Source organism: Hyla sarda, chromosome 2, assembly GCF_029499605.1.
Source record: "Hyla sarda isolate aHylSar1 chromosome 2, aHylSar1.hap1, whole genome shotgun sequence".
NCBI classification, from domain to species: domain Eukaryota; kingdom Metazoa; phylum Chordata; class Amphibia; order Anura; family Hylidae; genus Hyla; species Hyla sarda.
In genome coordinates this window covers 467,388,750-467,406,076 of record NC_079190.1, presented here as the reverse complement: position 1 = coordinate 467,406,076, position 17,327 = coordinate 467,388,750, and the positions used below count along the sequence as shown (strand labels likewise).

Below are 17,327 nucleotides of genomic sequence, written 5' to 3'. Positions count from 1 at the left end.
AGTGGACCTTCCCAACTTGTGGCACCTATCGCCACAGGCTCTGCTTCCTTTAACCTGCTGCATCCTGATGGACCACAATGGGCCCGTAACTAACCTTTCCAGCTCTTGATGTTAACGGCTTTTGTCACTTTTGGTTTTTTTGTGTTTTTTTTTTTTCACCTTTATTAACTCCATTCGAAGGAAGCATGATAAATGTCGGGTCTGCTTTGTGTGTTTGACTAACACATCAGCTGTGCACTTTGAGGCGCTAACACTTCTTCTGCCTTTGGGACTTCTTTTTTCCATAAACATTTTTTAGTAGTTTGTCTGCTGTAAGATAATTATTGTTCCCGTGGATGAGTTTGCGGGGGGAAATTTATGAGGACACACTTAGTAAGGTAATTAAGGTGATGAATGCAACGATGAACTTCATATTTTAAGTGGATGGAGCCAGGTTGCTTCTGTTCTCTGGGAAAAAATTTGTAAGAATAATAGAACATAGATTAGAGAGCGCTCGTAATTTCTGGAGCTGTCACCTATACTTTTAACATTTCCCTGGGTTTAGCAGGTATTAATCATTTATATCCCAATCAAAGCTCACAGCTTGCTGAGCTGCCATTAAGAATTCTCTCTCTGAAGAGTGCACTAAACCTACTATTTAGTCTGAGGTTATTATTAGAAGAGGATTGGAAAAAAAACATTTGCATTGCCAGACTTCACTAACAACTGTGCAGGTAAACCCGACGGTTTGTGTCCCAAAATGTATCATCTTTTCTTCAAGAGGTCATATAATGAGGTTGTGAGTGATAAACTTGGTACACCCAGGAAGGTGAAGAGGAACCTCAAAGGGAGAAAGCAGTAGAGGAAAAGCACTGGAGAATGGTTGGAAGAGATCAGTAAATGGAGAGTGAAGGTGAATGATGGCTGGAGTGGTAGTGGGGGCAAAGAGGAGTGAGAGGTGCAGAGGAAGAGTCAGTGGTAGATGGAAGTTGATGAAGAGCAACAAGAGGAATAGAGTTGTAGACAAAGAGTTATAGGATCAGCAATAGAAAGCAAGAATGAATGGTAAATACAGAGCAGTAGACCAAAAATGACAAACAGTGGTAGGCGGAGAGTTAGGTAGAGAGCAGTAGTTGGAGTGCAAGAATGAATAGTAGATAGAGAGCAGTAGATGGCGAGCAGAAGTGATGGATAGCAGTAGGTTAAGAGCAACAGAGTGGTGAGCAGGGAGCTAAAGAGAGAGCAGTAGTTGAAGTGTAAGAGTGAGCAGTAGATGGAAAAGATGGAGAGAAACAGAGTTGTAGACTAAGAACTTGGTTGAGAGTATTGAATAGATGCCAGTAGGCTGAGAGCAATAATATGGGTAGAGAGAAAAGCAAATGAAATGCAGAAGGAGGCCAGCAAGAGTGATAGAGATCTGGGTGCAGAGTAGTAGATGAAGAGCAGAGGTGGTTGGAAGAGTACACGGTATATAGCTGTAAATGGAGAGATTAAGAGGTGAGCAATGGTGGTTTGTGAAAATATAAAAGGAAGAGAACAGTGGTTAAAAATGCATGAGTGAGTGGTAAGTGGAGAGTTAGGTAGAGAGCAGTAGTTAGAGTGTAAGTGGGCAGTAGATGGGGAAAAAAAAGGTGAAGAGCAACATAGTGGTAGATGAAGAACTTGGTGGAGAGCATTTAAAGGATAGCAGAAGGGGGAGAGCAGAGAGCGTGGTGGAGTGGTAGCAGAAAGCTAGTTAGGGAGCAGTAAATGGAGAACCATAGGTGAAAGGCAAGAGTGGGTGCATTGTAGTAGGTTGAAAGCAAAGTACATGGAAGAGTGCTAGGTAAGGAGCAGTAGATGGAGAGCATTAAAAGGGTACTCTGGTGGGAAAAAAGTCTTAAATCTACTGGTGCCAGAAAATTACATAGATTTGTAAATCATTTCTATTTAAAAATCTTAATCCCTCCAGTACTTATGAGCTGCTGTATGCTTCACAGGAAGTTCTTTTCTTTTTTAATTTATTTTCTGTCTGACCACAGTGCTCTCTGGTGACACCTCTGTCCATGTCAGGAACTGTCCAGAGCAGTATAGGTTTGCTATGGGGTTTTGCTACTGCTCTGGACAGTCCCTGACATGGTACTGGAAGGTTTAAGATTTTTTTAATAGAAGTAATTTACAAATCTGTTTAACTTTCTGGTATCATTTGATTAAAAACAAAAAGGTTTTCCACCTGAGTACCCTTTTAAGAGGTGGGCAATGGTGGTAGGTGGAGAGATAAGGGAGAGAATAGTGGGTATAAATGCATGAATGAGTGGTATCTGGAGAGTTAGGTAGAGAGCAGTAGTTGGAGAGTAAGGGAGACTGGTAGGAGCAGAGTGAGAGGCGCCATTGTTTTAAAAGAGAGCGTAAGAATATTGTAAATAGAGAGAGAATGAGCAGTAGCCAAAGAGAGTGCTCATTATCAGGAGATAAGAGAGAGCCTGAGGACAAACAGTGGTTCTAGACAGATACGAGACAGATACAGATGCATTTCGACATTTTTCCGAATAGAATATTAACCTGCATTTTACTGTTCATTCTGCACATAGTCTTTCTGCGGTAATGAATGGTAAGCATCTATCATTAGACTCTATATTGCTGTACTTAAGCATGCATGAGTTTAACCTTTTAATACAGGCTTTCTGAAATCGGGCAAGATAAATTTTACATTCAGACATGATTCAAAGGAATGTGCAGATTATGTGAAATGAGGTGCGTGACGTGAATGCGTAATTTATTCAATAACATTCGATTACTTTTTTTTTTCTAAATTTACCGACTAAGGTTGATTTGCAGCCATCATGTTCTACATGGATACTTTTACTATGAATCTATCTACTATTTTAGATTTAGTACTGAGGCTATGCCCATGTCTACCATACTACACTGCTCAAAAAAAGGGAACACTAAGATAACACATCCTAGATCTGAATGAATGAACTAATCTTATGAAATACTTTCGTCTTTACATAGTTGAATGTACTGATAACAAAATCACACAAAAATTATCAATGGAAATCAAATTTATCAACCCATGGAGGTCTGGATATGGAGTCACACTCAAAATCAAAGTGAAAACCCCACTACAGGCTGATCCAACTTTATGTAATGTCCTTAAAACAAGTCACAATGAGGTTCAGTAGTGTGTGTGGCCTCCACGTGCCCGTAAGACCTCCCTAGAATGCCTGGGCATGCTCTTGATGAGGTGGCTCCTGGACAGTCTGTGGACCAACGTGGCGTTGGTGGATGGAGCGAGACATGATGTCCCAGATGTGCTCAATCGGATTCAGGCCTGGGGAACGGGCGGGCCAGTCCATAGCATCAATGCCTTCCTCTTGCAGGAACTGCTGACACACTCCAGCCACATGAGGTCTAGCATTGTCTTGCATTAGGAGGAACCCAGGGCCAACCGCACCAGCATATGGTCTCACAAGGGGTCTGAGGATCTCATCTCGGTACCTAATGACAGTCAGGCTACCTCTGGCAAGCACATGGAGGGCTGTGCGGCCCCTCCAAAGAAATGCCACCCCCGCACCATTACTGACCCACCACCAAACTGGTCATGCTAGATGATGTTGCAGGCAGCAGAACGTTCTCCACGGTGTCTCCAGATTCTCTCAGGTCTGTCACATGTGCTCAGTGTGAACCTGGTTTCATCTGTGAAAAGCACAGGGCGCCAGTGGCGAATTTACCAATTTTGGTGTTCTCAAACGCCAAACGTCCTGCACGGTGTTGGGCTGTAAGCACAATCCCCACCTGTGGACGTCGGGCCCTCATACCATCCTCATGGAGTCTGTTTCTGACCGTATGAGTGGACACATGCACATTTGTGGCCTGCTGGAGGTCATTTTGCAGGGCTCTGGCAGTGCTCCTCGTGCTCCTCCTGCTCCTTCTTGCACAAAGGCGGAGGTAGCGGTCCTGCTGCTTTGTTGTTGCCCTCCTACGGCCTCCTCCACATCTCCTGATGTACTGGCCTGTCTCCTGGTAGTGCCTCCATGGTCTGGAGACTACGCTGACAGACACAGCAAACCTTCTTGCCACAGCTAGCATTGATGTGCCTGCTGTGGCACCTGCTGAGCCACTTGTGTGGGCTGTAGACTCCGTCTCATGCTACCACTAGAGTGAAAGCACTGCCAGCATTCAAAAGTGACCAAAACATCAGCCAGAAAGCATAGGAGCTGAGAAGTGGTCTGTAGTCACCACCTGCAGAACTACTCCTTTATTGGGGGTGTCTTGCTAATTTCCTATAATTTCCACCTGTTGTCTGTTCCATTTGCACAACAGCATGTGAAATTGATTGTCAATCAGTGTTCCTTCCTGAGTGGACAGTGTGATTTCACAGAAGTGTCATTGACTTGGAGTCAAACTGCAACAGCCTTCGGCTGTCCAGGCATGCTAGGGGTTGTAGTTTCGCAACAGCTGGAGGCACACTGGTTGGGAAACACTGCATCAGAATATTAAAGGGGTACTCCGCCCCTGGCATCTTATCCCCTATCCAAAGGATAGGGGATAAGATGTCAGATCGCCGCGGTCCCGCTGCTGGGGACCCCGGGGATCGCCGCTGCGGCACCCCGCCATCATTACTGCACAGAGCGAGTTCGCTCTGTGCGTAATGACGGGCGATACAGGGGACGGAGCAGCGTGACGTCATGGCTCTGCCCCTCATGACATCACGGCCCGTCCCCTTAATGCAAGTCTATGGCAGGGGGCGTGACGACCGCCACGCCCCCTCCCATAGACTTGTATTGATGGGGGCGGAGCCGTGACGTAACAATGCTCCGGCCCCTGTATTGCCAGTCATTACGTGCACAGCGATCTCGCTCTGCGCAGTAATGATAGCGGGGTGCTGCAGCGGCGATCCCCGGGGTCCCCAGCAGCAGGACCCCGGCGATCTGACATCTTATCCCCTATCCTTTGGATAGGGGATAAGTTGTCTAGGGGCGGAGTACCCCTTTAAGTGATAAGCTCAGGATCATTATCTGCATTCCCATTCACGGTTGGAACCATTCGTGGTGGGCAACCACTTTATGCATGGGGCCACTGTCATGCTAAAACAGTATTTTTGCTGCACTTCCTTTCCTTGGACTAAGAAGTCCAAAGCGAACCATCAAAAACGACTCCCAGACCGGTGCCAGCTGCCAGACAATGAAGAAATAGAAGAGGATTTTTCCTTCACATACTTCTACTTGCAGACACCACCAGTCAGTTCTTGCATAGACATTGAGGGAGTTTACAGCTCCAGCCTGACTGTGGGTCTGTCCGTGTCAAGGCTTGTGACCATAATATGGATGCAGAAAGGCATCTGAATTACGCTTGTGTGAACCCGCCCAAACTGTCTAATTTTAAATGGGCACTGTCAGATACAATAACTTTTGATATGTTAAAAAGCATGCAAAAACAATGTTTTGCAATTGCTTTCATTAGAAATTTTTCAGTATTTAGTACTGGCCACTAGGGGCCCCCCTGCCTCCTTGGACACATACCAGTCCTGCAGTGTCCGGTGGTCATTGACACGTCATGGACACCATAAGTGACTGACAGGGCTGCAGGCAGGTCCAGAGCTGTTGTGCTTGCTCCCGGCACTCTGTGAGTCAGAGCAGAGTGGGGGAGGAGTTATCACAGTGAGGAGAAGAGAGGGACATGCCTCTGCATGGAAAGAAACCTCACTGAGCAATGTATGGCTTTTCAACTTTGACCACGTTCTCTTTCGGCCCATAGCATGCCCCTTTCTGATCAGCCATCAGGACAGTTTCTGAGGAAGGAGTTAACCCCCGAAACCTGTTATTGTTTATTTGTTGTTTTTATGATTTTGTACAATATTTGTCATGCTAAGACCTTCCTAAAAAATTTTGGGGTTCACTTCCATTTAATGCAAGAGTCAACAGCTCCTCCATCGTTCTCACCAGCCTTGGCATATCCAGGCCTGAGAATCCACTCTTTTCCACTAAAGCCACGCTCCATTCCTGACAGCCCACGCCTATGCGCATTTTAATGTTCCTTTCGGAACAAAATGCATAATAATAAATGCATCTCAGCCACAGTTCTGGCGCATTTGCTATGAAAATTCTGGTGCGGCAGGCATGGTAAATCTTTGTTTTCTGAAGCAAATGGAAACTAAAGGGTGGGTTCACACTGCATTTTAGTCTCCGCTTCGCCCTTTTCATTTGTGTACGGCTAGAAAAAATGGATACCTTACAGCCAGCAAGGATGTAGTCAGCAGCTATTGTGTATGGCGAAAAAAAACAAAAAAAAGGGGTTACAGTCATTTTTTATTTTTGATGTAAGTTAACGGGATATTCCGGCTTTATACATCTTATCCCCTATCAAAAGGACAAGGGGATAAGCTGTATGATCACAGGGGTCCCCCCACATTCTGTGACCACTGCTGCCTCTGAGGCCAGGACGTGACCTGACGCCACGCCACCTGCATAAATGTCTATGGGATAGGGGGGAGATGTATAAAGCCGTAATGCCCCTTTAAAGGGGTACTCCGCTGCTCAGCGTTTGGAACAAACTGTTCCGAACGCTGGAGCCGAGAGTTCGTGACGTCATAGCCCCCGCCCCCTCAATGCAAGTCTATGGGAGGGGGCGTGACGGCCGTCACGCCCCCTCCCATAGACTTGCATTGAGGGGGCGGGGGCTATGACGTCACGAACTCTCGGCTCCAGCGTTCGGAACAGTTTGTTCCAAACGCTGAGCAGCGGAGTACCCCTTTAATGGGACACAGATCGCATTCAGCAGTATCTGTTAGCGTATACTTTTTTCCCCTAAAAACGTGTATGTTAAGCAGAAGCATGGTGTGAACGCACACGCTATGATCTCCAGCGATCCATTTTAGGTCCATAATTCTCTGCTTTTAATGTGTTTTAATATATATACATTTTATATATATATATATATATATATATATATATATATGCAGATAAGGTCAGGCTGCTCACCACTCTCGCGTCTACAGCACTGTCTCGTGCCACGGACACCGGTACCGCCCCCGGCTTAGTAGAAATCACACAGAAAAGAAAACGTCCGGCACTCGGGAAGATGCAGATAAAACTTGTCAATGGCTTTATTCACACGCTTAGGCAGGACACAATCTGACGCGTTTCGCACGCTCAGGTGCTTAGTCGTAGATAGACATGCACTCAATAATGCGGGTTAAAATACACATGAGTTTGGTCACATGACCACATGAATCTTGATTAAAAACAGTTGGTTACAAAACATGGCATTGGGAATCATGATCACATTTGATCGTTCAGAGAGAGTTCATACAAGGATGCAAGTAATGCGGCTTTAAGTTTCAAACATTTAAATTTCAATCTCGAAAAAACTAGTTTATCAATACTATCGAAATTCGTATTAATTTGGAGGTACATATTTACCGAAATAAACAGTTTGAACTGTACCTGCACATCAAGATCCGAAATATTTATATATAGATCAATAACCGCATAATGTGCATTTCACCGTGTGAACATCCCCCTATAATTTGCGACAATTCAAATTTTATTGTATGTGCACAAGAAACGAAGAGTGCATATTGGACCAGGAACTAAACATGCGTGATTAATAATAAATTATATACATCAACTATATTCTCTTATTCATTTTATGCACACGTTAACATTAAATCCAATCTTTTGTTTAACCCTTGCGGGAATCTTGTTCCCAAGAGGAACATCCAATGTGCCTCTCTATTGTATAATTTCTTTCTAAGATCGCCTCCCCTAGGTCCTAAGGTGACTTTTTCTACCCCCAATACTCGTAAATGGGTGGTGTCCCCTGAATGGGACTCCCTAAAGTGACATGACAGCATAGACATGCTTGTCAGACTACTTTTAGCATCCGTAATATGTTTCCTAAACCTCACTTTTAGTGAATTGCCCGAGCATCCTACATATTGCAAATTACAAGCAATACATGTTGCTACATATATAACGGATTTGGTGTTACAATTGATATACTGGTGTATATTGTATGTCCTATTTGTTGTGCAAGAGGTTACGGTATTTGAATTTACCATGTGTGTGCATGTGATGCATCTAGTGTGACCACATTTGCGATTACCTATATTCCTCAACCAGTCCCGGTCCTTTACACTTTCCTTTTGACTGGTAAACAGACTAGGTGAGACTCTGGTTCCAATAGTGGGGCCTCTCCTGGACACAATAGAAATACCTTCTGATAATAAGTCTCTTAATATTGGATCTGTTTCTAATACCGGAATATATCTATTTATTATTTTTTTAATCTATCCAAATTGAGTACTGTATGAAGTCACGAAAAATGGTGGTCTGTCTTTATTCGGATTTATATTTTCATTTTGGGTTGTGTTTTCGGCTAATTTGTCTCCAACCTTATATGAGTCCCTTCTATTTTGATGCCTACTGGAATAGGATACTAGTTCCTCACGCCCCCGTCCTTCTATTCTTATTTCTGCTTTTTTTAGTATTTTTTCGCTATAACCCCTTTGCTCCAATCTGGTGCGAAGTTCCTCTGCTGCAATTTTAAATTGTTTCTCACTAGAGCAGTTACGTTTTATTCTACATAATTCACCATAGGGAATATTATCCAGGACATGTCGTGGATGGCAGGAGGAGGCCAATAAAATAGAGTTAGAGGCTGTATCTTTTCTATAGGGGTATATTGGGAACAACAACTTAAATTTGGGGTTCACCTCACATTTCGATAAAAATACAATTAATTTTTTGGACATTTCGCTGATTAGTGGGAATGATGGTATAGAAATTCGCCCCTATAGAAAAGATACAGCCTCTAACTCTATTTTATTGGCCTCCTCCTGCCATCCACGACATGTCCTGGATAATATTCCCTATGGTGAATTATGTAGAATAAAACGTAACTGCTCTAGTGAGAAACAATTTAAAATTGCAGCAGAGGAACTTCGCACCAGATTGGAGCAAAGGGGTTATAGCGAAAAAATACTAAAAAAAGCAGAAATAAGAATAGAAGGACGGGGGCGTGAGGAACTAGTATCCTATTCCAGTAGGCATCAAAATAGAAGGGACTCATATAAGGTTGGAGACAAATTAGCCGAAAACACAACCCAAAATGAAAATATAAATCCGAATAAAGACAGACCACCATTTTTCGTGACTTCATACAGTACTCAATTTGGACAGATTAAAAAAATAATAAATAGATATATTCCGGTATTAGAAACAGATCCAATATTAAGAGACTTATTATCAGAGGGTATTTCTATTGTGTCCAGGAGAGGCCCCACTATTGGAACCAGAGTCTCACCTAGTCTGTTTACCAGTCAAAAGGAAAGTGTAAAGGACCGGGACTGGTTGAGGAATATAGGTAATCGCAAATGTGGTCACACTAGATGCATCACATGCACACACATGGTAAATTCAAATACCGTAACCTCTTGCACAACAAATAGGACATACAATATACACCAGTATATCAATTGTAACACCAAATCCATTATATATGTAGCAACATGTATTGCTTGTAATTTGCAATATGTAGGATGCTCGGGCAATTCACTAAAAGTGAGGTTTAGGAAACATATTACGGATGCTAAAAGTAGTCTGACAAGCATGTCTATGCTGTCACGTCACTTTAGGGAGTCCCATTCAGGGGACACCACCCATTTACGAGTATTGGGGGTAGAAAAAGTCACCTTAGGACCTAGGGGAGGCGATCTTAGAAAGAAATTATACAATAGAGAGGCACATTGGATGTTCCTCTTGGGAACAAGATTCCCGCAAGGGTTAAACAAAAGATTGGATTTAATGTTAACGTGTGCATAAAATGAATAAGAGAATATAGTTGATGTATATAATTTATTATTAATCACGCATGTTTAGTTCCTGGTCCAATATGCACTCTTCGTTTCTTGTGCACATACAATAAAATTTGAATTGTCGCAAATTATAGGGGGATGTTCACACGGTGAAATGCACATTATGCGGTTATTGATCTATATATAAATATTTCGGATCTTGATGTGCAGGTACAGTTCAAACTGTTTATTTCGGTAAATATGTACCTCCAAATTAATACGAATTTCGATAGTATTGATAAACTAGTTTTTTCGAGATTGAAATTTAAATGTTTGAAACTTAAAGCCGCATTACTTGCATCCTTGTATGAACTCTCTCTGAACGATCAAATGTGATCATGATTCCCAATGCCATGTTTTGTAACCAACTGTTTTTAATCAAGATTCATGTGGTCATGTGACCAAACTCATGTGTATTTTAACCCGCATTATTGAGTGCATGTCTATCTACGACTAAGCACCTGAGCGTGCGAAACGCGTCAGATTGTGTCCTGCCTAAGCGTGTGAATAAAGCCATTGACAAGTTTTATCTGCATCTTCCCGAGTGCCGGACGTTTTCTTTTCTGTGTGATATATATATATATATATATATATATATATATATATATATATATATAATCTTGTATAGACAGCATAAAATTCAGTCTAATTTTTGCTGTATATATTGGGCTCAATAATAACACTGTATACATGTCGGCTCCCTATGACGGAGGGGGGATAATAAGGGGTCAGATTAAAAACCTCCTTTCAGATACCTCCTTCTAAGCATTTTATTGAAATGCTTGAACATATCTGACAAATTTCACATTGTGGTCGTCAGATTAGTCAAAATTCTGAGTCATATTCCTAAAAAAAAGAATTTGATCTAATCGGTGACTAATAAATATAGCCTTGTCACCGGTGAAGTTATTGCTGTCGGCTATGACACATATGTAACCTAGGTATTTTCTTGACAATGGGGGAGAATTATGAAACTTTTCTTAAAGAAAATCCTTATTTTGCTTATATAGTGCAACATAGGCAATCATTGGACAATAATGTCGAGGTTCTTGTGTATGCATTGCACATATCTGTATTAGCTGACGAGGCAAGCATGAGAGAGGCTCCATATTAGGTGCAGATCCAATACTGACATGACTTAACATTGCTGCCTGCATTTCCCATGAATTCTCTGGCTTTGGTTGTGGTGTTTGATCACTGCACCTGGTCATCTATTCAGGCTTCTGGTGCTGGAGATCACCAAGGTGAATTAATTAGACTCAAAGGTGGGTTGAATCATTCATAACACATGTAGTTTTTATTTTTTTATTTTTTATTTTTTTTTTATTTATTCAAAGTGTGTGTTTTTTTTCTTATCAAAGTATTGCCATGAAGTGAAAGGGATTTAACCTATAATCGCAATGTAGGTGTTTTATGAAAATTTTAAGTTTCAGCTGTGTTTGAATTTTACTGTATTTTTCACACATTTTTACAGCTTTTCTCCAAAATCATGAATGATAAAAAGGATATAATTTGCATAATTGTGGTAAAACACTTTCATTTTCTCCATAATGTTGGGAAAATCAAGGCAAAAAGTAAAAAACTAAAATGCAAAATATGCATCAATTCCAAGCAAAAGATGGGGAATCTGCCCCGAAGTTATGACCTTTTGCAACCTTGATCTTGAAATCCCCATAAAGAAAAAAAAAGTGCCGTGATACCTTAGGCACAAAAACCATGTCGGGCAGCCAGGAAGCAGATCATATATCAATAGGGGTTAGTCCTGGTCTTAAACTGCAACGAATCCACAGCATACAAACTTAAAAAAATACGACTGTGATTTCTACAGCAGATTATTCCATGAATTTTTCATTCTCTGAGGGGCTTCCCAGCATTGTCCTGGCCCCTTGGTCCACAATTTTCCTGCATTTTTTGGATCGGCAGGGTTCCCAGTTGTTGGACCCTCACTTATCCCCTATCTCATGCGTAGGGGATATCTTTGGGAATTGAGAATACTCCAGGGCCGGCTCTACCTATAGGCAAAATAGGCAGCCACCTAGAGTGCTGTTCTGATGGGGGCACTGCTCTACCTGCTGCAATAAAGTCAGCCAGCATCCAAAGCACCCGCTCATCCGAGGCATCTTCCGATCAAGCAAAACCCCGCCACTTTACCCCCACCGCATCCATACTATAATAATCTGCATTTTTCAGCCTGCTGGGAAGAGCGCAGCGCCACCTCCGATGCAGACAGGGGCGATCACTAAGGTCAGGTCCATCCAACATCCTGACATCGCGTGTGCCTCCATACATCGGGAGAAGCCAATGGGTGGGGGTCAAAGGGCGGCAAAATTAGCTTCGCCTAGGGTTGCAAAAATCCTTGCACCAGGCCTGGACTACTCCTTTATGTCTCATAAGCCAACCTCTCCCATCCCATAGGTGAACCTGCATTTGGTGGTCGTCTCTTCACTTCGCGTGGTTTTCTAGCTTGACCACATGTCCAAAAAAGACTCTCAGGTATTCTCCATTGGGTCGTATCTTTAGAGTGAGACGCACATGTCCGCAGACCTGGTTTTACAGTATTTAGGTCAAGCTTATGACATTTGGATAAACCAACTCCATAGGTAGCGCTACCTAAAAAAAAGTCCGTCAACAAGAGCGATCACATATTTCTGATGTGTCTGATGGACAGCCATTACAGGTATCTCTGCCATTCCATCGCACGAATACAAAAATTAGGAATTCACTAGGATGCATAATGAAAATTTAGGTACGGTACCTGCGGCCGATGGGGGACGGCTAATTGTAGTTGCGTTCTGCGCTCCGGCGGAACGTTCATTAGCTGTGGGCGACGGATGTAGCGGAGTGTTTCAGCAACAGCATAAACATCAAAGGGAAAAAGAACAGCACAACAGCAAATATTATTCTGTTCCAGTCAGAGGGAATCTCAGACCTAATCAGAAGTGTTACATAAGGGATTTCGTGTTTTACTTTCCGTTGACCTGCGGTGTTCCGGAATAAGAACACAACTCCCAGTATTACCAATTATTTCCTCCAGTTGAGATGGCTTCACGGAATACATAATACATCAATGGGCACGTAGATGGGATCCTGTATGTTTTAGTTGACATAATGCGTCCCCGTACTGATGTTATAAGGTAAACAAGGAGATTGTGCTGGCCGTAGACGGGTTTAGATTGTCTCTCCTTGAACGAACGGGGTCATTCTGTGGAGACGAACTGCTTCCAGACACCTTTGGCGCAGCTTTCCTACGGGGATAAATTAAAGGGGCTGCGCTATTTTCCATATCTAGGATTATTGCACATAATCATTCAAACCTTTTATAATTCATGGCCGGTATGAGGAGGAGGTAAGCCGTTGGCTGTCCGGGCATGCAGGGAGTTGTAGTTTTGCAACAACTGAAGGTCCACAGTTTGGAGACCACTGCTCCAACACAGGTTGACACTAGAGTGACCTGCCAATGGTCTAGAGCAGTGGTCTCCAAAGTGTGGCTCTCCAGCTGTTGCAAAACTACAACTCCCAGCATGCATGGACAGCCAACTGCTTACCTCCTCCTCATGTCCGGGCATGCTGGGAGTTGTAGTTTTGCAACAGCTGAAGGTCCACAGTTTAGAGACCACTGCTCCAAGCACAGGTTGACACTAGAGGGACCTGCCAATGGTCTAGAGCAGTGGTCTCCAAAGTGTGGATCTCCAACTGTTGCAAAACTACAACTCCCAGCATGCCCAGACATGAGAAGTAGGTAAGCCGTTGGCTGTCCATGCATGCTGGGAGTTGTAGTTTTGCAACAGCTGGAGAGCCACACTTTGGAGACAACTGCGCCAAGCACAGGTTGACACTAGAGTGACCTGCCAATGGTCTAGAGCAGTGGTCTCCAAACTGTGGATCTCCAACTGTTGCAAAACTACAACTCCCAGCATGTCCGGACTGCCAACGGCTGTCCGGGCATGCTGGGCGTTGTAGTTTTGCAACAGCTGGAGGTTCACACTTTGGAGACCTTGGGGTCTAAAGATCAAGGATTTTATTTCTATTCTTTCAGATGACTACAACTTAGATGTGTGTGTTACATTATGAATAGGAATCAGGGGAGTGGTTGTTGTAGTCTGCGTGCTGCGCCGTAGATGTGTGTGCGATACAACATAATATGCAATATATATGTATATAAAAATAAGCGTTAAGGAATATACAGCCTGGAAGTCGACATTTGTTACACTTTTGTCACATCTACAGGGTGAGTCAAAAACAAAATAGTTTTCAGACTTTTTCTGCTATGTATGTGTCGGTGATGTCATGTCTGGCAATAGTGATGTCACGGTTTCGGTCACATGGCTTTCTCTGTGGGAATCATGAGGGAGATTTCTCAAATCCTGTCCAGAGGAAAAGCTGCTGAGTTGCCCATAGCAACCAATCAGATCGCTTCTTTCATTTTTCAGAGGCCTTTTCAAAAATGAAAGAAGCAATCTGATTGGTTGCTATGGGCAACTCAGCAAGTTTTCCTCTGGACAAGTTTTGATAAATCTTCCCCAATGTGACAAGTGCCAAGCTTTAAAATGGCAACCTCTTATATTTTCAATACAGGGGCACATGGACCCATCTATCTTTTCGATAGTAAAAAAAAATGCTCCTATTGAAAACACTGGTGGGATTCATCAAGGCCTTTGCAGAGGAAAAGTCGACCAGTTGCCCATAGCAACCAATCAGATCGCTTCTTTCGTTTTTGAAAAGGCCTCTGAAAAATGAAAGAAGCGAGCGGATTGGTTGCTATGGGCAACTGGTCGGCTTTTCCTCTGCACAGGTCTTGATGAATCTCCCTCGCTGATACTAAAACTACTAACTATATTTGATGTTCTATGACTTTTCTCAGATAAAACTGTGATTATTTCCAGACATAAAAACCAAAATCACCAATAAATATCGGCTTCTTAGTCTTAGAAACAATTGTGATTTCAATTTAAAAAAAAATAGCATTCTGCGTAAAATAGCGAAGCGGGAGCTGAGCTCTGTTATTCCTTCTCATGAATAAGTTGACAATGGGGCGAAACCATTCCCTTGGGGGCATGTCCATACACACTGTGACTTGGTAAGCATCGAAGGGACAGTGTTAGTGTGTAGGGACCACCTTTGATTTGACTAGGGAGGAACAACACAATACAGAATTCTAAGAAAGGATGATCCAAAATTATTTTATGGCGAATATAAATAATAATAAAAGAATAATAATAATGTCTTGTCATCTCAAGGGCCTGAGGGGGTCATCGTTAATGGCTGAATAATATGAGAGGATGATAAGAACATATGTGATTTTGGTTTTAAGGTGGAAATGCTGTGGTGTCATCCTTTATAACTTGCCTTTTTCTTAAATATATTTTTGTATTAACCTTCTTGTGATGAGATTCTAATCAGCTGCTTCAGCAAACCTTCTAACCCTGTCCGGCAGTGCACAGTTTACAATTGTCTTGTCATTTTAAGTATTATTCTAATATGTAAATCTACTGAATTGTTTCTATATTTCCCTTTATTCTTTCTACCCTCTAGTTCCTACCACTGCTGCAAGCACCCCCGACGCTGTTGACAAGTATCTAGAAAACCCCAATGATGAGAATGAACATGACCGATTCCAGAAAGCCAAAGAGCGTCTGGAAGGGAAACACAGGGAGCGAATGTCTGAGGTAAGAAGTCATCCAACGCTAGTGTCATGTCTGTCTTACTGTCAAATTATCTATCTGTCCATCTATCTCATATCTATCTTTCTATCTAAACCAGAAAGATAGCGGCACACAAGTGTCCAGGTGACAAATGTCTGGCTTTATTCACCAAGACGTTTCGGCTGCCTCCCACAGCCATTGTCAAGCAACACATAGTGGGAAGTGCGAGGTATAAATGGTGTACAGGATGTATACAATTACAATGCCTCAACTAACAAAATATCATAAAAATACAGTCATCGTGAGTGTTAAGATTGCACATGTGGTTCAGGTACATACACATAAAAATCATTAAGGAACCTACATAATGTAAATAAATAGCATCCGTGTACAAAACCATAAAAATCAGACTGTACAGAAATTGCATAAATATAAGTGCAGATGTGTCTAATTAATCCCAAGTACCTCGATGTCCCAGGAGGAAGGAGATCGCGGCATGCGTGTCGCCGGCAGGCTCTGTGTGGAACGCACTCGTCGTCGCTGCATCTAAGATAGACAGTGTTTCCGGTCCAGCACCGGAAATGACATAGTATGTTGTCATGGCATTCCACAGTGTGTATCCGCGCCTGCGCACTGTGGTAGGTGTGTTTCGGGTCGCCATCTTGTTTATGGGCAAAACCCACCTGTCAATTCCTGTTACGTTCAGAGGATAATATCATTGAAAACTGGATATACCAGTGCATCATGTACAGTGGGGACGCCCACCCGTTGTGAGCATACTCATCCACAGCTGGCTTTCCTTTAACTATCTTTCTATCTATCTATGATCTATCTCATATATACTGTATCTATCCATCTCATATCTGTCATATATACTGTATCTATCCATCTCATATCATATATACTGTATCTATCCATCTCATATCTGTCATATATATACTGTATCTATCCATCTCATATATGTCATATATACTGTATCTATCCATCTCATATCATATATACTGTATCTATCCATCTCATATCTGTCATACATACTGTATCTATCCATCTCATATGATATATACTGTATCTATCCATCTCATATGATATATACTGTATCTATCCATCTCATATGATATATACTGTATCTATCCATCTCATATCATATATACTGTATCTATCCATCTCATATCATATATACTGTATCTATCCATCTCATATCATATATACTGTATCTATCCATCTCATATCATATATACTGTATCTATCCGTCTCATATCATATATACTGTATCTATCCGTCTCATATCATATATACTGTATCTATCCGTCTCATATCATATATACTGTATCTATCCGTCTCATATCATATATACTGTATCTATCCGTCTCATATCATATATACTGTATCTATCCGTCTCATATCATATATACTGTATCTATCCGTCTCATATCATATATACTGTATCTATCCGTCTCATATCATATATACTGTATCTATCCGTCTCATATCATATATACTGTATCTATCCGTCTCATATCATATATACTGTATCTATCCGTCTCATATCATATATACTGTATCTATCCGTCTCATATCATATATACTGTATCTATCCGTCTCATATCATATATACTGTATCTATCCGTCTCATATCTGTCATATATGCTGTATCTATCCATCTCATATCTGTCATATATGCTGTATCTATCCATCTCATATCTATCATATATACTAGAAAATGGAGATATGGAATCCAGCTCTTGGTGAAAATACAAATCCACGTTTATTAGATAAAGACAGACACAGGAACAAAGGAAGTTTCGCGTTTCAAGCACAAAACGCGCTCTTAGTCATCATGTATGACTAAGAGCGCGTTTTGCGCTTGA

General features: G+C 42.1%; 1 protein-coding gene and 1 long non-coding RNA gene across 6 annotated transcripts in view; one reads left to right on the top strand and one right to left on the bottom strand.

Annotated features, from left to right (window-relative positions):
• Nucleotides 1-17,327, top strand: part of APP (amyloid beta precursor protein) — a 301,616-nt gene that overhangs the window by 231,420 nt on the left and 52,869 nt on the right. For all 4 annotated transcript variants that reach the window (XM_056559448.1, XM_056559447.1, XM_056559450.1 and 1 more), the window contains one exon: nucleotides 15,350-15,483. In XM_056559448.1, the coding sequence (XP_056415423.1) occupies nucleotides 15,350-15,483 (134 nt within the window). The remainder of the gene's footprint in view (nucleotides 1-15,349; nucleotides 15,484-17,327) is intronic.
• On the bottom strand, nucleotides 5-16,129 carry LOC130357083 (uncharacterized). Of its 2 annotated transcripts, none has more exons than XR_008889102.1 (4): nucleotides 15,925-16,129; nucleotides 12,836-13,062; nucleotides 12,573-12,635; nucleotides 5-447 (listed from the first exon to the last, which is right to left on the bottom strand). It is a non-coding gene; the product is annotated as an uncharacterized LOC130357083 (long non-coding RNA). The 2 variants fall into 2 exon arrangements; XR_008889101.1 differs by lacking the exon at nucleotides 15,925-16,129 and adding an exon at nucleotides 14,075-14,197.